The sequence below is a fragment of the Phoca vitulina genome, unplaced genomic scaffold (genome assembly GCF_004348235.1).
Source record: "Phoca vitulina isolate PV1807 unplaced genomic scaffold, GSC_HSeal_1.0 scaffold59, whole genome shotgun sequence".
Classification (NCBI taxonomy): domain Eukaryota; kingdom Metazoa; phylum Chordata; class Mammalia; order Carnivora; family Phocidae; genus Phoca; species Phoca vitulina.
This window is the reverse complement of record NW_022589762.1, coordinates 4,587,114-4,609,464: the sequence shown is the minus strand read 5'-3', so window position 1 is coordinate 4,609,464 and position 22,351 is coordinate 4,587,114. Positions and strand designations below refer to the sequence as shown.

Genomic DNA, 22,351 nt, shown 5'->3' with positions numbered 1-22,351 from the left:
CGGCAGGAAATGAGACACCTCTGAAGGCGGGCAGGGAGGGAGTTTTGTTGTGCTTCTAGAACAGGTGGGCTTTGGGGAACAGTGTCAGGAACTTAATGAAGGAAGGATTGGGGTGGAAGCAACAAAGAAAGGAAGGAGACAGAGAGACATAGGCTGCAGCCTACTGAGAGACCCGTTGAATCCTGTGGTAGGGCGAGGCAGTGAAGATAGGGAAACCTTACTCTATATCCTTACCGCTCGCACGGACTATGCTCAGTAAATGTTCAAAGAACAAATGTGCCTTTCAAATGGGGCCGTCCCCCTCTGCCTCTCCCTGCCCAACACACACTCTCAGCTCTGGTCTTACCATACCCATTTTCATCTACCTTCTCCTTTGGCAGCCAAAAGCGTGCTGGAGAAGGCTTATAAGATGCCAAGCAAGGGCCCCTGCCTGGCTCATGCCCCAGGTCCTGCCCCCAAGAAGAGGCCAACCCCGGTCACTTCTGCAAAGCCTCAACATGGAGGGTCTCAACATGGAGGGAGGGTCTGGAGTGAGTGCCCACCAAAGGCTCACCTGTGGAAAACCCCATTTTCTTGTGGCACTTGGTAAATTCAATATTAAAATAGGTGACCAGGGCGTGGATGTAGTCATTTCTCTGTATCTGCAGGCAGAAGGCAGATGTGAACGACAGCTCTTCCGTCTTCACCGTATAAATGTCCACTTCCTGTGGCCCAGAAGAAAGAGAATGCCAACACTTAGCGCCTCCACCAGGTCTGGGTCCTGGTCAGCAGCTTCCTTCCCGTGGAAGACCACCAACAGTAGACTCTCTGGGGGTGTCATTACTCTCGGGGTGGCTCCCCAGCCCACCCACTGCCCTCCCAGGGACCTCCTCTATCCTTTCTAGGGTGGGGTAAGCTCAGGCAATGGTGCAAACACATTTGAATCAGAATGTGTGGGGAACAGAATTAGGAAGGTCAATCTTCTGAGGATGGGGGCTTATGGGGGAGGGGGAGGAGAGGGGAGAGGAGGATTAATGAGACAGAGCCTTCCTGAATCTAACGGAGCAGCCTCAAAGCAGTCTCCCTCAGCATTGCTCCCTTCATCTAGTGGTTCTCAAAGTGTAGTCCCAGATGACGGGCATTAGCATCACCTGGGTGCAAATTCTGAGTGGGTGGGGTAGGGATGGCATCTCAGACCTATGGAATCAAAACAGCAATCTGTGCTTTATCAAGCCCTCCCCCTGATTTGGGTGAACCAGATTAGTCATTTCCCAATTTTTTGATATTCAAGTTTCCAGCAATAGGAGACACTAAATATTATCTCGGGAGTGAGGACCTGAGCCCACCCACAGTCACAGACTGGACCAAGGGAAGTTCTGCTGACCATCTACACCAAGCCTGGATGAAAGAAAGAAAAGGCAGGGGAGAGAGAGAGGAAGGAAGGAAGGAAGAAAGGAAGGGAGGAAGGAAGGAAGGAAGGAAGGGGGGGGGACGGAGGGAGGGAGGGAAAGAAAAAAGGAAAGAAAGGAAGGAAGGAAGGGAGGGAGGGAGGGAGGGAGAGAAGGAGGGAGGGAGGGAGGGAAAGAAAGAAAGGAAGGAACGAAGGAAGGAAGGAAAGAAGGAAGAAAGGGAGAGGGAAAGGGGAGGGAGAGGAAGAAAAAAAAAGAGAAAGGAAGAAAGAAAAAAGGGGAGAAATAAGAGGTAAGAATTTTTCAGTTCTGGCTGGGGAACAGAGAACACAAAGAACTAATAATTCTAACAATTTCAGTTGGGAAGTGGCTGAAAATCAATGTTGCGTGGGGAGCAAGTATAATGAAAGACAGTTTGCAATGTGCTGTTCTTTTCTGTGTGGAGGATGCTGACCTACTGTTTGCTGGCCCCGATGAGACGGGGCAAACCTTCCAAGAGCCCTAGAGGCATCCAGACAGTTTTCAGTGAGGTTTAAGGAAGCTTCCCATTGTTGGGGTTGTGTAGCAAGGACCTCTGTCTGAAGACTCTGTAAGAGCCAGACAGATACCCGTGTGCCTGGACTGGTTCCAAGGGGCTCTCCTGAGACCCGGATGATGGAAGATATTGGAGAAAATTAGGAGAGGGGTCTGAGGGTGGGGAAACAAGAGCAGGGAAGACACAGAATAATGTGACAGAAATGGCTTTTATCTCTACATATTTCTAGAATAAATAAAGGAAAAGCAGACGCAAAGCATCCCGGGGCCTTGAAAGAGAAGTCCTGTTTCCAGGGGGTGGACAGAGGAAGAGGTTTGGTCAAGGAGGCAAGTCAGATCAGAGCCCTATTGTGGTCTGTGGTGTGTAGCCCTCGTATCCCCTGGGGGAAGCTGAAGCTCTGACCTATTAGTTGGGAAGAGGGTGGGGTTGCAGATTTAGGGGAATGGGGAGCCCCTTGGTGATGTCACCTCAATGCAAGTTTTGTTGTGCTTCTAGAACCAAGGATGAGGAACAAGAATCAGTAGAATGGGAAGCCATGGGTCAGGCATGCAGAATTTGATGGGATTAGAAAGCCATCAATGCAAGAGCCCTTTTGGTAGCATCCCTAGGAAGTCGTCATCTGGTGCTTGCTAGGACACCTTCGTGGGTGATGTATTCACTACCTGTCAGGCAGCTGATTCCATTTCCTGACATCTCCAATGGACGGGTCCCTCTTCAAAACGAGTGAGGGGAGTACACACCCGTCTCTGTAACTTCCACCCATGGAATAAGCCAAATGCCTATTCCCGCTCACATGGGCCCCCTAAACCTTTTCTTCTCCAACATAAACTGTGTCTGGTTTTTCATTCACTTCTGATAAGTCATGATTTCTTACTCTGTCACCCTCCTTGTTTGGGACCTACTTCTAGCAGCCTCTGGTCTCAAAGAGCACACTGCTGGCTCAGACGCACTCGGTTGGCCAAGCCCTCTCCCTCCACCACATCCTGCTCATGCTCCTTTTTCCTTTTGTCCTGGAAACTGAGTGTAGGATCCTCCATTATATGTCATCCTGCTAAGTTTGATCCATGGCTCCTTTTTAAAGCCAGCACCTGTCAGCCTACATGACATTTGTTAGCCCTCCGGCCACATGCTGCCCAAGGTTCCTTCCAGCTCCACAACTCAGAGCAAGATGTGGTTAACTGTATTTTTGTTAACGGCATCAGCACAGTCCACCAGGTTCATGGTGCCTACACTTACTGACTACCATTTGCTTCTTAGCCAGGGCCAGACGGCCAGGCTCCAGACTCTTTCCAAGGTCCTTGTTATCTTTTTCTCTCGGTCCCTCTGCCTCCAGCCTCACCTGGTCTTTCCACCGTACTTCTGGCTATCTCAGCAGCCTGGCCCCCTCGTTGGACAGGATCTCAGCACAGAGGCTGCCCATTATGGGTCTGTGTCCCCTCGCTGTGTAACCTAGCACCTGCTAGCCCTCAGTCTTCTCCTTACTGGCCTCCACACTCGACAATGTTCCTGCCCCCAGCCCCAGGCCTCTTCTCCAAACCAACCCGCTAATCCCTCAGATCCATTCAGACTGTACTGCTCTCTGAATCCGAAACCTTCCATGACTCTGTATCGCTTACCTAAAGAGAGTGGCCCTCTTGGCCTGAACACAGACAGTGAGCTCCAAAGGTAGGCTCCGGGACACATCTGGACATGGCTGCTTTCTCCAGTCACCCCCCTCACTTCTTCATGACATTCAGGGCGTGCATGTGCAGGCACACACACACTCCATCCCTCCTCCATAGGGTCCTGCTCTCAGATGTACATCAACCACTCTCAGCTATCGACTCCCCTGTTAGCTGATAGCGCTCACTAAGTCCTACAGATATTTGCATCTTAATAGGGGCCTCTGAAGGAACAAAAGTTTTCGAGACAGAAGTGATGAAGCTATACATTAAAATGGTGACAATGGAGGAGCGCCTGGCTGGCTCAGTCCGTAGAGCATGTGACTCTTGATCTTGGGGTTGTGAGTTGGGCATAGAGCTCACTAAAATAAAATAAAATAAAATAAAATAAAATAAAATAAAATAAAATAAAAAACAAAATGGTGACAATAGAGGCAGTTGGTCTTTTGGAATGAGGGCTGGGCCATCTGTGAAGGTGGCCAGCTATGACTAGGCTTTGGAGACTCAGAGGCCCTCAGGGCTCAAGTCCACCGTCCTGTCAGACCCAAAGGCTACAGAGCCAAACCCGTTACCTGGCTCCCTAGAGCCCTGAGCCCTGTGGTGGAAGGTTTCTGTATTCCTTCTGCAGCAGCATCTCTGACACCACAGGGGGTCCCCCTGACTAGGCCTCAGGGAACCCCCATGAAGCGGAGGGCTCTGGAGGCCTCAATACTCAGAAGAACCCCGGTCTCTGTTATCCCCAGCACTAAATAACGTTACAAATGGATATCTCAGAGCAGAAGACTGGTCAAAACAGAGTCTTAATTATAATAAAGTGTCACACTCTGCAACGTTAATAGCGATGAAAGTAGCAATTAAGTGTGTGAAGAAGGGCAAGTGTTTTCCCAGCAGGCTTGGCAAAATGTTGCTTAGCACACTGGCGAGCAAGCTGAGGGAGGGGCTCTCCTGGTTGCAGAAGCATGCACAGACAGCCCTTACCCTGCTCGGGGAAGAGAGGAAGAAGGGTTGCGGGTACAGGGAGGGGGCAGGACTTCAGCCCCAAGGAGTTTACAGGAGTGTGTGATGCATGCCCTTCTGCACCCCATTCCCTGAGTTTGGTTGCTTTGCCCCTGGCTGCACTCAGGTATAACCAAGGGGAAGACCCTTGCTGGGAGTGGGGGGAAGAAGGCGCGAGGCCAGGGTGGCCTGGGGGCAGGGGTGAGGTGCGGGGAGGGGAAGCAGGCCAGTCCACCACGTGACCTGCAGTAGACCTATGGAAGTACAGTGGCCACACCTACCGTCAAAGGCGGAAAAGGTGGAAATTGACCTGGGGCCCCAGCACATTGAAGGAGTTGTACCTTCAAGCCAAGGCCATGACGCACAGGTGCCTAACGGTTCCATATAGCTGCCACATGTCATTTAGGCAAATTCAGTTGCACCAGTTTGGGAGTATACTTTCCTGCTTTTGTTTGGGGCAGGGAGAGGCTTCAGGGACCGAGGGGCCGATAGGAAAAAACTAAAAGGACACGTTTGTTTGCAGTTGAGCCTGCCTGGACTTGGGATGGGCCGAGTTAAGAAGTAGTGAGAATCCCATCAACAGAGAGCCCAAGACTTAGATTCCCAGCCACATCTCTTAGGCGGGATGTTACAAGGAAGCAGCAGCTGATGAGACTCATCTGTGTATTTGCCCTCGGAAGTCCCTTCTAAATGCTACAATGACACTATGGACCAAGAGTTGTGTTTCTTCTTAGGAAGACTGTGCCCAGGGACAAGGGACAGTTGTGAACCTAGCAAAGCCGTGGTATATATCACAACTTCAGAAACCTCTCCTCATCCCCAGTGGCCCTGGACTCTTCCCCTTTATCCCCTGAAAATGCTGCTGGTCTCCAGCCCAATACTCCTGGAAAAGAAGTGACACATACAGGACCAGAGCCAGCAAGTATGTTTTAGTAAGATGAGGGCTGCGTGGGCCAATGAATACTTACAGAATGAACCCAGATTTTTAAATTAAAAAGTTAGCTTCAACCATATGAAAGTGATGTCTTTCTAGATTTAAAAAAACCAAATATCAGTAGTTTATATGGTTCAACATAATATATTAGTGTCTGTAAATGCAAATTCTCAGGAAAGGGCTGGAAAGATCAATCCAACATGTGAACAGTATTACCTCCAGGAAAAGTGTGGGGTTGAAAGGGAGGGGAGGTCAAGGGGAGCTTTTGTTTTCACTCTCTCAAATTTCCTACATTTGCATATTTAATAATAAGAATACACTAAGGATCGGTGTGCCGAAGATGCTGACCAGCTGTTCTTCATTTGCACTGAAGAAAGTCTTGTCAGGAAAGCTGTTAGAGTATATGTACAAACAAGACCACTCGAGAAGGGGGTTGAGTAGCTCTGTCTGGCCAGGTCAGATGTGTGCTTGGAGGTGGGAGTATAAATGCCGATTACACAGCAGATTGAGGTATTGGATTGCTTCCCTAAGAGGGCCATCCACCTCAGAATGGAGGAGCTTCCCCAAACCTGAGCATACCCTCCTGCCTCTCTGCTGATGCCCCCTCCCCCATACCCTTCCTTTTGCACCACCAAGGGATGTGAACTGACTCCCTCCCCTCAGCTGTGCCACTGGGGAGTCCAGGGGCTCTCTCTGTGACTCTGCTTAGTATGAGCATCTTCTTTTGACTGGCGGTCACCTTAGGTTGCCAAAGGCTCTGGCCAAGGTAGCCTTGCTTTGCCAGGCCGGGGCTGCGCAGGAGCTGAATATTGCTTTTACTCCAGGCCCACAGGTTTCCAGGGTGGCACAGCTGGGTTGCCAGCATGCTTGGGCCCCAGCAGAATGAGTCTGCAGACCTTTATTAAACAGGCATTGGTCACCACTTGCTTTGGGTCCACGATGTCCACCAGGGGCTCCTTCATGGCAACATCCCGGATACAGGTCATATCAAAGCCATAGACATTCTCCCACCCTGTGAAAACAGAGCAAGACATGAGGGCCAGCAGCAGGACCCCCAGAAGTCTTCCCAGCCCTCCTGAGGACTAGAGCACAGCATGCCCAAGAGGGGGAGGGGCATCCCATGTTCCCCTGCAATCAGAATAGAAGAATCACTCATCGGGGTGAAGAGCTTTGCAGAACATACGGATCGCATTTGATGGTAGGAAAACTAAAGCTCAGAGAGGCTGAAAAACTTCTCTAAGGTCACACGCCAGAATGCCACAGGGTCAAGACTAGAATCCAGATTGCCTGACTCTTCCTGTATCCACTTTCCTGTCCCTCTATCTGAGCCAGCAGAGTCTCCTACAAAGTCTTATCTGGCACCCACATTTCTATCTTGATGCCTTTGCTCAAGCTGTCCTGCACACTTAGAAGACCCACCTCTCTCCCTTCTCCTGTCCCCACCCACTGAATCTTTAACAAAGCAGGGAGAAACATGGGCTCTTAAAATTATATAGACTAGTTTGAATCCCAGCACCACCACTTACTGGCCAGGCCCTTGTGCTAATTCCCTAACATCTCTGAGCCTCCGTTTTTTCAACAGCAAAACGAGGGAGGAGGGTGGGTCCGTGAGAGTCTTTGCCTTTCTCACATGCCATGATGCACTCACTAAGAATACATTCCATAAGAAATACCCCCAGGTGGTGCACAACCATCCCAGTGGTGCTCATTGGCTCCTTGTGGCTGCTCATAAGATGCTTTGAGAGGGAGAAAGATGTAGGGTGCAAGGCTGGTGAGTAAATGAATGTACATCTGATGGCCCAAGACCATCCTTATATGGTGGCAATCATTGCTACCATTGACTGACCACCTAGCTGAAGCCAGACTCTTCATTTAATCTATCCAGCAACCTCCAGGGGATATGTCTATTGACAGTCAAGGAAACAGGCTGGGAGAAGTTGGCATGTGGCCCACACACAATATATGGGCCAAGATCACACATCAGGGAGATGGTGGAACTAGGGCTCACTCCAGCTTGTCCCCTGACTCTTCAGCTGCACTGACCCAGCTGTGACAGCAATCAGGAATGCAATTTCCTCCCCCGTACTGTAGAGGGTGTGGCCTAAGCAGAAGCTTTAGTCACTGAGCAGCTGAATCTCATTTGTCTGTTTATGCAGATGGGTCTAGAAATGCATCGAAGGAGAGATGCTTTTCTCTAGAATCTTATGGGATTAAATTTCCTTTTAAAATGTGCATCAAACAAATGGTAGTTTCGGGAACAATGTTTCCGTATGTTTAGGAGAGGGGGTGTGTGAAGAGGGAGGTGGGAACAGTCAGTGAAAGCCGCGTGTTTCTTTGACTCCTTTCTAAGGCACACAAAGACCTTCCTCAGGGAGAAGAGGCAGAGAAAATAATCATCTCCCAGAGGGTGAGCACTTGTGAAATTCTGGCTTGAGGATAAGATGCCAGTCATATCCATTAAATCACATGAGGTTGGTGCCAAGTTCCTAGTTGAAGCCTACGTTTGGAGAAGTAAGCTGCTTGGTTGGCAATGGGACGTGCTTCAGAGGAGTTGCCCTTCTAGAGTCTGGAAGCCCCCAGATAAAACATATACACTAAACAAAGTGCCTTCATTCTAAATCTTTCCTAAAGACACCTGCTGCCCTGTTCCTGCTCCTTCCCATTCCCCGCCCTGCCTTAAGTTGAGGTTGAGGGCAAGTGTCGGGCAAAAACCCAAGAGTCCATGTGCGTGATGGTTAAAGGCCTGGGCTTTGGAGTTCAACTCTGGGTTCTGCCATTTATTTGCTGTGTAATCTTAGCAAAAATTTAGCTCTTGAAGAGTTGGTTTCTTCTTTAAAATAGAGATGATGGTGATAACCACAGCTACTCTGTTGGGTTGTCATGAGGGTTAGATGTAGAGTGTGTAAGGGGATGCCTGGCACACAGAGCTGCTGATACATAGTGATTGTTATCATGATGTGGTTTGAGCTCTGACTTTGTCACCATCTGAGCTGCGTGATCTTGGACATATCAATCCTCTTCTCTGGGCTTGTTTGTAAAGCGAGGAGTTTGGTTCAGTGGTTCTGTGCTCCAGAATCATCTGGGATGCTTTTAAAAATACAAATTCCTGGGCCCAAACCAGATCTGCTGAATCGGAATCTCCAGATTTGGGATCTGGGAAGCTGGAATTTTACAAATCTATGTAGGTAGGGGCGCCTGGGTGACTCAGTCAGTTAAGAGTCTGACTCTTGATTTCGGCTCAAGTCATGATCTCAGGGTCATGAGATCAGCCCTGCATTGGGCTCTGCGCTGAGCAGGGAGTCTGCTTGAGATTCTCTCTCTCCTTCTCCCTCTGCCCCTCCCCCACCACATGCACATGCTCTTTCTCACTCTCTCTCTCTCAAAAAAAAAAAATTCCTTTACAGTCAAGAAATGGTGAGTTGAATGTCTCTTGTTTTTGTGAAACCTTTTCTAACCATTCCCAACTATGAGACTACTTCTATATCCTCAACACCTATAGCCCAGCATCTAGTGCAATACAAGCACACAGATAATGCTTTTTTAATTGGAACTCATTCCCAAATATTTAACGTTCTACACTGCCTTGCAATGCCCAGTATTTTAGTTACCTTTTCAGAGGTTAATTCATGTTTTTCTCCCCAGCTAGACTACCTTGCCTTCAGTTATTCAGGAGAAAGTTCACCCAGGACAATAAATTTGTTTTCTCTTCTTTCTGCTAACCATTTATCTCCCACTAGCTCCTTTAGCAGAAGTGGAGCAGGGATGGGAGACAACACTAATCAAACAGATTAATTTTTCGTTGCAACTCTGTCTTGTTTATTGACTAAGTGAATGTGGGGTGAGGGCTATTGCTACCAGGAAATATTGTTATTAATTTTCTTATTTAAATTTAAACAATAACATCAGATGGACCTGTGAACTTTTGTTTATGGATTAAAAAACAAATTCTCAGAAAGGACAGCACTGAGGCACGATGAATGTAACTAAAGCAACAGCCAAACCCCAACCTATCATTATGACAGACTAGATTGACTCAAATCCCCACTTTAAAAGCCTAGCAGAGGAAAAGGCATACTCTTTTCTGGGCATAAATATTGTGCATCTGTCCCTACTGTTCTCTTACTGATATTGCCCAGCATTAAGAAAAATTACAAGATGAATGAAAAAGGAAAAAAAACATGACCCATCATCAGAAGAAAATATAGTCAATAGAACCAGACTTAGAGACAGCCCAGATGTTGGAATTATCCAATAGAGACTTTAAAGTACCTATAATAAGAAGTTAAAGAATCCAATGGAAAAACATGCATGAACAGATCAGGAATTTCACTGGTGAGATGGAAACTATAAAAATGAGCCAATGGAAATGTTAGAAATGAAAATCACAGTATCAGGGGTGAAGAATTCTTTCAATGTGCTTATTAAAAGAATGCATACATCAGAGGAAGTAATGAATAACTTCAAAATAGGTCAATAAAAATTATCCAAACTTAAATACAGAGAGAGAAAAAATATAGCACCCAAGATCCATAGGACAATATCAAACAGTATCTAACATATGTGTAATTGGAGTCCCTGAAGGAGAAGAGAAAGAGAATCAGGCAGGAAAAAATATTTGCAGAGATAATGGCTGGAAATTTTCCTGAATCAATGAAATCATCAACCAATAGATCCAAGAATGCTGTAGAACCCCAAGCAGGATAAATAGAAAGGAAAACACTTGTAGACACATCCGAGTCAACCTGATGAGTATCAAAATAAAGAGAAAATCTCAAAAGTAGTTGCAGAAAAAGAAATATGAAGTACTGGAGAACCAACTTTATGTTTCATTGAAGAGAGCTGAAGCTACATCCTCCTTCCCCACCCTGGCCGCACAGTTTCAGTTTCTCCGCTAGGGCAGATGGGACTGCCTCCGAATGCGTTAGAGGGAAACAGAGCAAGTGCCACCAGGCGCTACTTACAGTTTCTCCTCTAGACAGAAGGGAAGGTGTTCACAATAGTTTCATACATTCTAGTCTCTCAGGCACAGAGGCAACTTCTTGTATAAAATAGGACAGAGGGGCACCTGGGTGGCTCAGTCGGTTAAGCGTCTGCCTTTGGCTCAGGTCATGATCCCAGGGTCCTGGCATCGAGCCCTGCATCGGGCTCCCTGCTCCGAGGGAAGCCTGCTTCTCCCTCTCCCACTGCCTCTCCCCCCAGCTTATGCTCTCTCTCTCGTTCACTCTCTCTCTCTCTCTCAAATAAATAAATACAATCTTTTTAAAAAAATAAAATAAAATAGGAAAGAGCCAGAGAACAGAGCTCTGGATGTTGAGGGTGGGGGTGAAGGTGGGAAAGAACCACATGTAGAGCAACTGAGCACTCCAAGAGGTCCTGCCTTTACAACCTCCCTCGGGCTGCAGGCACCACTGACGCTACGGAAGGCCTTCCTTCTTATCTTCTCATGAGCTGGGAAGCTGGTGCCCATACCTCTGACTCCCAGCAGGTTGGAGATTCATGTATTGGGTCAGATTCGTGTATTGGATAAGAAATCAAATAGAACACGTACCACATTTCCTTCTAGTTTTAAGATTCTATAAATCTCCTCCATAGTAGAAATTCTAAAAAATGATTGCTCCTCTCTCTCGGGGTTAAACACTACACTTTGCACATTCCTCTACTGCTTATTTTTACTCAGTCATTTGTTTCTTCATGCATTCACTCAACAAAATATGTATGGTGAGACTGGTACATGCCAATCATTTGCCTCTCTTCTTCTGTGTTCTCTAGTAGCTGGTGAGCAAAATAAAGGCAATTTCTGTGTTTCACTTATTCTTGTGTTTCTATGTTGCATGTGATTGAGAAAGGAAAGGAGAGAAGAAGGGAGAGGGGAGAGGAGGAGGGGAGGGGAGAGAGAGGGAGGGGGAAAGGGCGGGGAGGGAAGGGGAAGGTGGTGGAAGGGAGGAGAGGGGCAGGGAGGAAGCGGTTTTGTAACAATTTACTTTGTGAAAGGGTCTGGGCTTGTCTCATTCTCCTGCCCCACTTTAAGATTTTTCTTTTTTAGCCGGTTCTTGAACCAACTGAAATTTGCTTACAATTGTTCCCTTAGCAACCAGCAACCTTTATGCTTTACTTTTGATTCAGAATTCAGAGTATCCAAAATCTCTGTTTATCTGAAACAGATTTCTAAATGGGCTTGCTTCCTTTACTAAAAACAAAAACAGATCATTAAAAAATTTTTAAATGGAAAACTTCAGTTTTTTAAATAAATTTTAAATGTATGTTTGATTTTTATTTTTTGGGTCTGGGGTTTTTGGTGTTTGTTGGATAGAAGACTCCAGAGCAAACATTTCACAAGAAAAGAGGATTTAAATTTTTTAGAAGCTGATTTAAATTTTTTTTCTTCCCCAGAACCTATGAAAATTGCAGTGGTCAGCATAAGATTAAGTCACACCATCTCCAGTCCTGGACCAGCACCTGAGGAACAGCAACTGCCCTCTTGCACCTTCCAGGGTCCATGCAGTCCGGTCCAGCTCCAGCTGGCTCACTACAATGTGCATCTGCCACAGGTTCCCAAACACAATCCAGGGAAAGGAGGAAGGTAAGGAATGTTGGCTTTTAAACCATGAGGAAGTCCCTTAAAGAGCTGTGCCCAGGGTCAGGGCTCGGTAAATATTTATGCATAAGAATGAAGAATGCACCTGAAGGTTCTCCTCAAAACACGATTCGGTATAGTTACACCGCAAGAACTCCAAAAGCAGTATTATAATGCAGCTCCAGGGCAAAATATGTCCTATTTATACATCATTTGATCAATGTTCACTGTTCAGTTGTTTCTGCAATCTACCGTGAGAGCACACCCGTCCTAGATTCTGAGCCACTGGAGGCCAACAAGCTTGGCAGTCAGGCTCGCTTACCAGAGCTGCAAACAGAAAGGGGCTTAGTGACATGTTCAGTGCCTAGGTCCAGTCTGCTGCCATGTGTCTCCAAGAACTGTCACATCCTTTCCTATACATCATCTCACTTAATCCTCATGGCTAGTGTGTGGGATTGGTGATATTATCTGTGAGGCCAAAGGGGTTGGGTAAATTGCTCCCAGTCATCCAGGTAGGATTTGAACCCAGAGCTGGCAGACTTTGAAACATGATCATCCAACGTAGGCTACTCTCCCTCTCATTGCTCATCAAATGTTAGAAATGTCACCAGATTGGCTGGAGGCAGAGGGCACAGAGCTTCGAATAACTGTCCGGCTTCTGCCTTCTCCTGAATCTGACTCTGAACTTTGTGCTTTGATGTTTTATTTCCGGAAGGGTGTGAACACACACACAAATGTACACATTCCGTAGCGCAGTCCAGCTGGGGTATCATTAATGGCACTAGAAAAATTAGATGGCAATCATGTGAATCCACGGAGCAACAATTTGTCGAACTATCAAGTCTCAGCCTCTCAAGGTGCTGATCCTCTGCTCAGTCTGTGCACCCCTCCATAGTAATCTTGCCAAGGAGGGCTTGACCACTGCAGGGGCAGGAACCCCAAGTCTGCTGACTCCATCGCACTGCGTAGAGTTCCTGTGTCATGCTTTGGGTTGGATTGTGTGTGTGCTTGCCTGTGTGAGGGGCTCTTTGCTCCTTTGTCGTGTTTTCTTCTGCTGAGGACACATGGCTGTTTCTAAGTGATGGGAACACATTTGAAATAAGCTTGAGGACTAGCTTGTGTCACTGAGAAATGCTACCCTCTAAATTAAAAAGAACAAAGCATCCTTTTCGGACCAGATATGACATTGGAGAGGGTTTTTGTTTGTTTGGCTTTTTTTCCCTAAAAGAACAAATTTTCAGCTGATAAAGCAGTATGAATGTAGGTTTGGATATGAGTCCCTGACACACGCATGTACACACCTGCACATATATGGCATGCAAAGTCTCCATCTCTCCCCATCCCCACTGCCATCCATTCCCCCAAAAGAACCGCAAAGAAGAATATATATTTTACTTAATGTGAAGAAGAGTCACTATCATTTTCATAAATTCAAGTAGCATGAAGGCAGGCTTCAGAATGGTCGAGCTGGCTAGCAATCTGCCATTTTTGACCCCTGTAGTGGACTTTTGGGATCCGAAACTCCTCAGGCTCCCAGCCCCCTGGCCTGATGTTCTCTACAAAAATCAGTTTCTGTTGCTTCAGCTCATTTTTCATTCACATTGCTTTCATTCTCTCACCCTAGGATATGTCTCTTAAATCAACTGCTTTGCTTATTTTCTCTCTGTAGACCTCCTACCCTTGGGACCAAGGGAAAACGCCTAGAGAGAAGAATCCAGAATAAGTCACAGGTAAACTCCTCCATAGGCATATCAGCTGTATTCATGAGGCTGGTTGCTTATCTCAGAGCCACTGTAGTACCTCCCACCCCAACTGTGAGAAAGACAAAAACTTAAAAGGCGACTTACAGTGGATTTTGAAGTCCTTGTACTGTCTGTCTTCAATTGCTACCACGTACAAAGCTGCCCGGTCTGGAAACATAAGCCCTCCAGGTTTCTGTTGATGAATTGTGGGGAAATGGGTCTCGTAATCTATTCACCTGACAAAGACATCACATTTTGAACTGCACATAGAGTCACCAGACAGGCACCCCCTTGCCAGCATTTCTCATTCAGCAGACTGTCACCTTGGCCAGGGTTAGGGTTAGGATGACAATGCCCAATTTTTATTTGGGAATGGGGAGAACTTGAGGGACCTAAGTGGAGACCATAGAACACATGAACTGGGGCAAAGGTAAGTTCAATGGGGAACAGCCTGGACAAGCCAGAGTCAGAAGCATGCTCAGCTCTCTGGCAGCCAAACAAGTCCTAAGTACCTGTTGACCAGAAGAGATTTTTGTCTTGACAACAGAGAATGGGTGTTGATTACAACCAAAGAGGACAAGGTGAGCCCTACAGAACAATGAGGCAGACATGTTGGACCTGGGTACCATCGTTCTGTCCCCTGAAGCAGATCTGGTTTAAGGAGAGGGGTCTGGAGGAGGTGACCTTCTAGCCCAAGCCCTCTCTGGAGTCCTCATATTCTTCCTAGACTGTCGACCAGGGGTAGAGCAGCAGGACAGCCAGCAGACCAACAAGGGGACGGCATGCAGGACACTTACCAGCCACTTGTCCCTGGCAAAGATCACCGTGTTGAGCATTGACTCATAGAACAGACAGTAGCCCATCCACTCGCTGATGATGATGTCTACCTTCTCCACAGGCAGCTCCACCTCTTCTACTTTACCCTTAAATATGGTGATGACTGGAAAATAGGAACCCCACGGCCACACTTTGCAGGGACCCTAGCCTGGAACCATGAGCACCCCACATCAGGGCTAGACCTACAGGTTTTAGCCCTGTTCTGATTCTGCTTTTAGGATGCGACATACCTCATCCTTCACCAAGCTAGTTATGCAAAGAGAACTGCGAACGACTTGCATGTTTTCTCCCCAAAATGTACAGGGCAGTGACTATATCCTGGCCCCTGTGCCGAGCCTGTGATACGCACCATATCATGTGATCTTCCCAGCAACTCCATGAAGTAAGCACGTTACTATTATTCTCATTTTTGAAGTGAGGCTTAGAGAGGTTGAATGGTGGGTGTGGAAGTACAGACCAGGTCTAATATGCTATGACTCTAACACTCTGATCACAGTCCCCATCCCATTTTAGGCCACCATGATGGTTCAGATCCAAAGGGCAGAGATGTTCACATCCAGGGCTCATCCCCTGGTGGGTTCGTGAGGAAGGCAACTTGGTGTCTTGACAAGAGCATGGGCTCTGTAATCAGGGGTTTAAGTCCTGATCTTCTCATTATTAACTATACGATTTTGCACAAGTTATTTGACTTAACTGAACTCCGATTCCCCAGAAAACAACCAAGGAAAGTAATATCTACTTAGTGGGCAGTTGAACTGATACGATGAAATAACAAATGTTAAGTGCCAGGCTTATAGCCAGGGCTCAAGAGAAGGTACACATCATCTGAAATTTCCCCCCTTGCTGATGGAAAGGTGAGGGGGATAAGGATGGAACCACTCTCCTGCTCTTAGTGACCTCTGCTCATGAGTCACTTCCTAGACCTTCCTATCCCTCCGTGGCAGGAGAAACTTCTTAGTTGAGTTTTTGATCATTTGACATAGTCATACACATAATTTTGGAGTCTCTTTTTTGCATTGGTTGCTCTAAAGATCATAGCAAACACTATCTTAGATGCTGCTATGAAATTGACAGGGTGATGTATTGGTTGGCTGATTCCATCTGAACATTTCCTCTGAAAGGATACACATATTCATGCTCTGAAATTCTCTTTCTGCACCATCTTCTGAAAAATCACACCATGCCTGAGCTTTGCTGGGAAAATTGAACAAGAGCTTGTATTCAGGAGTAAAAAAAACCAAAAAAACAAAAAAACAAAAACCTGTACACAAAGAGAACACATCTGTCCTGAATCTGAGCTTCATGAAAATGAATTTGGATTAGAGGCTCCTGGATGACAAAGGGCACACAGGTCACTGGTTTTGTTTCATGTCCTCACATTGGATAATGCAGCTGATGAAGTGCCCATTAGCAGCCTCTAATGATGATTTGCTCTCCAGTACCTGGTATTTAATCAAGTCTTAACCAGATAAGGCCTCCTCCATGATCAGTCAGACACTTTGCAGACGCACATTAGTCCTGATCGCTCTAGAGGGAGGCCCAGGCTTGTGTGGCCTTCCTGGCTACTACTCATGAGCCCTGCCCCTAAGTGGTAAGAACAGGAAGGCCTAGTCGTCTCCAAAAGGTTTGGAAGGGGTGGGAGGAGTAGGTGTCAAAGTTCTGCTTCTCTGGGGGGCTCCACAACCCGAGAGCAGGAACGCAAAGAAGAGCAGAGCCCAGGATGAACCAAGAGAATTCACAGGGAACAAAGTAAGGGATTTTTGAAAATGCAAAGAGAGGGCCTAACTTATTTCTCATTCTGAAAAAGAGTTGACAGATACAGGCCTGACCCACCTGCCTCATTATTTGAGTGCAAAGCTTGGTTTGTCTTACTTTTGCAAATCTTTGTTGTTGTTGAAGAATAACTGACATATCATATTCATTTCATGTGCACAACACAGTGATTTGACATTGTATATGTACATTGTGAACTGATCACCACGATAAATCTAGTTACCATCCGTCACCAGACAAAGTTGATACAAATTATTGACTATATTCCTCATGCGGCACATTACATCCCCATGACTTATTTATTTTAGAACTGGAAGTTTGTACCTCTTAATCCCCTTTACCCATTCCCCACCATCCCCTACCCCACCTCCGGCTGCCAGCAATCTGTCCTCTGTGTCTATGAGTCTGGGTTTGGTTTGGTTTGGTTTTGTAGACTCCACTTCTTAGTGAAACCATGCAATATTTATCTTTCCCTGTCTGACTTCTTTCACTTATTGTGATGCCCTCAAGGTGGCCTCCCTTTCTTCTCTCTTTGCACATTTCTTGAAGGCTCTTCCCTAATGTTTGCATGTGTCTATGGGGCTATAAGTCTGCTCCATCTCCTACATTAGACCATGCCCTCCATGTGGCTCAGGAATATGCCTTCTCCTGCCCGTGGTGCCCCACGGCCTCCACTCTGGGTGCCTAGTACATGGCTCACTGGGGCTGGTTCCATGAACAGGACTCCAATAGGACTACAAGAAGCAGAGATGGACAAGAACTTATAGTCTAGTCTGACAGATGGGTATGTACAGAACATTCCTGGGGTATCCCCAGCGTGAGTGAATGCTGTCCCTGTTCTCGGCAGTAGCACTCTATCCATTCGTTGCTATATCCTGATCACTATGGCTACAACAAATGATAGGTAGGTAGATAGATAGATGAGAGACAGACAGAGAGAGAGAGATACACACGGTGGGCCATAGAAAGGCAGAAGAAATCAATTAACCCTGTTTTAAAAAATCAACAGTCTGTGCCTCTGTTTACTTAACATCACCCTTCTGCATCAAAACATTTTTTGGAGCAGATGTAGCCCCTGCTTGGCTTGGTGAGTAGATGGGCCCTCTGTGAAAGCAAAAAGGCAGGCCTCCCCTCAGTCCAGTGGTGGACTGGATTTCAGACCCCCTTCATCCCCTTGCTCAGGTGTTTCTATACAGTGCTCGATTTCCACAACCTTCTGCCGGTGTCCTAGGGGCAGACAACTTCTGTTCTTCTTCCAGCTGACAACAAACCTTGATCAAACATTTCCTCCCCTTTGGGGACTCAATTTCTTTATTGTGGGGGAAAAAAGAAGGGGGATTGAACCTAAGAATCCCTAAGATGCTCTGCAGTGCCAAAATGCTTCGATTCTTCAGATATATATTGAGCATGTAAAAGGCATTCTGCAAAGTTTACTGGTAGAAGTAGCTGACACCAATAAAGAAACAGTGCCTACAATTTCCAGTTTGACTAATTTGCACCAATTCCTTGAGGCTAATTTAAAAAAAAAAAAAAGAGGCTATGTTGTGTCTATGGACCCAAATATAATTGCCCAGCTGAATCATCAAGGATATTCTTCCTGTTTTCTGCAGTCACACCAGCAACCATTTAAATTCCCCGATTCAATTTCCCAGTCTGCAAAATGCTACCTCTTGTGGTGGGCTTTATGGCAACTAATGGGGTGGGGAGGGCTATTGGCCAGTGCAATGCAGTGGGCTGGCTCCAAGGACTGTGTGGGCATCTGAACCTTCTCCACATCAAGCTTTTTCAAGGGGCATCCTAGCCACTGATACTCAGGTTCTGAGCAGCTATGAGCTGCAGAACCCCACTCCCAATCTGGACCCACATCACTAACCCTGTGTCAGCTCAAGGTTGCACTGAGGTCCCTCTTTGGAGCTATGTTTTTACTCCACAGAGATGATGGAAAGTTTGTTCCAACAACAGGCCCGTGGCTCATAAATTTTGGGATGATTAATCATAACTAAGTGCACAACAAGGAGCAATGCACTCTGAACTCTAAATTGGGAGATTCTTTCCCTGTAATTTCAAGTTTGCAAATTAGACATCCAGATTTTTTTTCTTTTTTTGGATTTGTTTTCTTTTTATCTTGAGTGTTTATTACAGAAAGCTAGCCAAACTGACTCACAGTTATTCGTTTGACTTAAAAAAAAAACAAATCGGGCCAGCCTGATATCATCTGGGCCTCCAGCATGTCCATCAGAGTCAACTGACCCCACAGGTCCGAAGTTAGAGGTCTCCTCAGTTTAGACTCTTCTGTTCCCCAGAGCAGATCCTGTGCCAGAGAGGAGTGGGCATGAGGGTCATGAGTGCGAGGTGGGGGCACATTCTGAGGCAGTAGAGCCTCTCTGAAGCCACCCCCACCGCAACATGGCCACTAGCCGCCCCCCAACTACCTTGCCATGTTGTTCACCTGCCTATTTTGGCGACACCCACGCCGGCTGCCACACACCTTCCAAGGGCCTGACTCACCTCCAGGCTACGATCTCTTCTTCTTAATTGCCTATTCTAGCGTCCTATTTCCAGGACCTCACAGAGCACTTGACTCCTCACAAACATCAGGAATCATTGCTGAATGAATGAATGGATGAATAAGCAATTTTGAAAAAAGGGTATTTGGGTTCAAAGACAAAAGATCCTCAAACCAGTCCTAATTAGGATAGTAAAAAATTACTAGCATTTGAATAACAGCTTTGCAGAGTGATTTCGCTTATATTATCTCTGTAACCCTCACAGGAACCTGTGTAGTTGGTTTTTATTATTCCATCTGCCTAATGAGAAAACTGGAGTTTAGAGAAATCAATAGGTAGAGCCAAAAGCGAGGCCTGTTTTATAACCTGGTACAAGTCACCAGCCTCCCTGAGGTTCCCTTCCTTCACCTGCAGCCGATATAGTATCTGACTTAAATACCTCGTGGGATTGTTGTGGACACGAAGCAACTGCTTGGGAATGATGGAGGAAAAGAAATCAGAGAAGGCCAAGGACTAACCCATCCTCCTCCTGAAGGCTGTCAGATTGGTTAGTAGGGTGAGGAGAGGTAGAGCCATCATGAGCCTATCAGGATGGTGGAGGAAGAACCCATCCAACCCCCTGGTATCAGCTCTGTCTCAGGTTCCCATGGTCCAGATACATGGATAAATCTCTCTTACAAGGTCAGACCTAGCCCCATTCTTGAGCCAGTAGTGATGGGACAAAGAGGACAACAACAACTTTACCCCCAATATCTGGTGGGACTTGGAATATACTCTACAGCCAACAGACCCCATAACTGGAGTGGCAGAGATGAGCCATGGTGCTTCATAGCCGCAATATAGTAGAAACTTCAATATGGTAACCCCTTTCTTCCCCAGCCCCCCTTTGCCCGAGAACATAGGGCTTGAACTTCTGTCTTGTCCCTAGTACATCATCTGCCTGGCTTTGTGTCTTAGCCTGCTCTGGTTCCCTTGAGGACCGAGGACCTTGTCTGCTTAGCTAAAGCTCTGAAGTCCTGCTAGTTTTGGCCAGAGAACTTCTCTGGCCGGAGACCCTGCACAGCTGGACTAACACTCAGGCAATCAAAACCATACCGGGACTCACCCCCACCCCAAGCTATTGCCCACCACTTAGGACCCCTGGCACGGCACAGCCTGGGAAGATACCTCACACATTGGCCACAGGCAGAGGATTGTGCGGGCTTGGCCAAGTGGGGGCAGGGATGAGGAAGGCAGTGGAACGGGACAGGGGGGTTGAATCAGTGCAAATGTAGAAGACAGCAAAGCCTCCCCGAGGCCCCAGGACTCAGGAAATCATCCCAGGTGTCACTGTCGCTCACTACCTAGAGCTTACGTGGGACAGGCACAAAGTGTCTCTCATCTCGGGGAGCTGGCATGGACGGTCCCTCTGCGTGACACACTTCTGTCCACTCAGCAGCTGGCCTCTTCGTCCGTCAGGTCTGTGCCTCAGGGGCCTCCCTCCAGAAGCTTCCTCACTTCCAGTACTGTGCTGGTCAGTGTCTAACAACCGGCTCCGGGAGTGGGGCCAAGGTGCTTGCTGGTGTCTGTGGTGCAAATATCTCCACCATGGCTGATTTCTGCTCACCCCGGGATGTCACCCGTGCGCAGTTGGGAAGAAAAGTACAAGGCAGTGTGAGCCATGTGAGCCGGCTCCAGAATGCCATTACGACCCCCCAGTCGGAAGTGGGCACCCCACTTTGCTCAATGACCCCATCGTGTTTTGTTCTAAAACCTGTCATGATTTGTAATTCTACCATGATGTCTGTTCACTTGCGTTCATGTGGATTCTCTCCGTGAGACGGTGAGCTTCACCAGAGCAAGAGCCTGCCTGTTGGGTCTGCGATTGGCACCCAGCACCTGGCACGGGGTGTGGAGTGTGGCATAACAATGCCTGAAGGAACGAGTGTGTGAAAACCAGCCCTAAGATTATTAATAGGCTGCTTCACGAGCAGTTAGGAACGGCAGTAGCAATTGCCAGGAGTCACTAGTACAGGTTCATTAAAAACAATTATATCTGATTAATCTCATTTCTTCTTTTGACAGGGTTATTAGTCAAGTTAATAAATGAAATAATAATAACAATAGCTAACATTTATTGGCCGCTTACTGCCCACGAGATATCGTTGTGTTTTACACAGCGGTGTGCTAGTATGACCAATTGGGGTTTCAGGGGAAGTAGCCCTGATTTGTAGCATTTGCTGATTTCTGTGGTATAAATATTCCCATGGTGGCCAATTTCAAGCCACCAAAGTGGCTTCATCCATATAACAAATGTACTGAAAATTTCACAGTCCGCCCTCAGGAGCCTGTAGGAGCCTATTTCGGCACACCGTGGTTTTCCCTAGTAACATGGAATTATCACAATGACCCTATGAGATATGCTCCGCTATTGTTCTTATTTCACAGATGGGGAAACTGAGGCACAGAAAATGAGGTGTCCAAGATCACAAGCTAATTGGGCAGAACTGAGTGTGAACCAGGAAGCCTGGGTCCAGAGTCAGTGCTCTTCACCCGCCCCCCCCCATGCCCGTGGTGAGCCATGTGGGCACATCCTTGCCTCCATGGCATCCTCATGGATATGTCATATTACTGTATGGCTTCACCACTGGCTACTTGGCTGTATTCAAAGGTGCTGATCAAGAGCTGAACGCAGACCAGGCTACAGGCACTTCACACTCACCCCAGGGCTCCCATCAGAGATGCAGGAACGCCAAGCACAGAATGGTGACCCTGGGAGAGCCATGCTCTCGGGATTCCTAGCAGTTGTAAGGAAGGACCAAATCTACCAGCATGAAGTCTACTATGAATAAAAAGGGCAACTCTCCGTTTGGATTCAAGACATAGGTTAGGAACTACAGCTTGGCAGTAACTCCGATAGACGACAGATATGGGTATGGACAGACAACAGATTGTAGCTGATTCCAGCTCAGCACCAGATGACATGCAGTTTCTATGATTCCTAATGGACACTGGAGCCACGGGGCCAGCAGCACAGCATCTGGGTCCCTCCAGGCGCCAGTTGGGTTTATTTCTTAGCATGACTCTGAGGGTGAGAGGGTGACTCAAACCAAAGACAGGGATGAAGGACCGTCGGGGTATGTGGAAGAAGGGCTGCCACCTGAGGAGGAGGCTTCTACGCCACGTGGCCCCAGAGGAAAGAAAGGGAGTGTGGGCAAGGTTGCAGGGAGGCGGACACCCCTGAGGAGCCAAAGCTTCTCCCAACGGTGGCTTGCAGGTGGCCAGTGGCGGGGTCCCTGTCAGGGCCACCTCCAAGACTGCACGGCTCCAGGGCACGGGAGGAAGCCTGCTACAGCAGATAATTCAAGCATCGTCTATGGAAGTCACTGAGTGTGGGGCTAAGAAAGAGCAAAGTGCCCAAACGG

At 47.2% G+C, this 22,351-nt stretch overlaps 1 protein-coding gene across 1 annotated transcript in view; it reads right to left on the bottom strand.

Annotated features, from left to right (window-relative positions):
* Positions 1 to 22,351, bottom strand: part of PRMT8 (protein arginine methyltransferase 8) — a 91,953-nt gene that overhangs the window by 9,461 nt on the left and 60,141 nt on the right. The window contains exons 5-8 of the mRNA XM_032391074.1: positions 14,628 to 14,770; positions 13,936 to 14,023; positions 6,411 to 6,526; positions 554 to 704 (exon numbers count right to left, since the gene is read on the bottom strand). Coding sequence (XP_032246965.1) covers positions 554 to 704; positions 6,411 to 6,526; positions 13,936 to 14,023; positions 14,628 to 14,770 — 498 coding nt within the window. The remainder of the gene's footprint in view (positions 1 to 553; positions 705 to 6,410; positions 6,527 to 13,935; positions 14,024 to 14,627; positions 14,771 to 22,351) is intronic.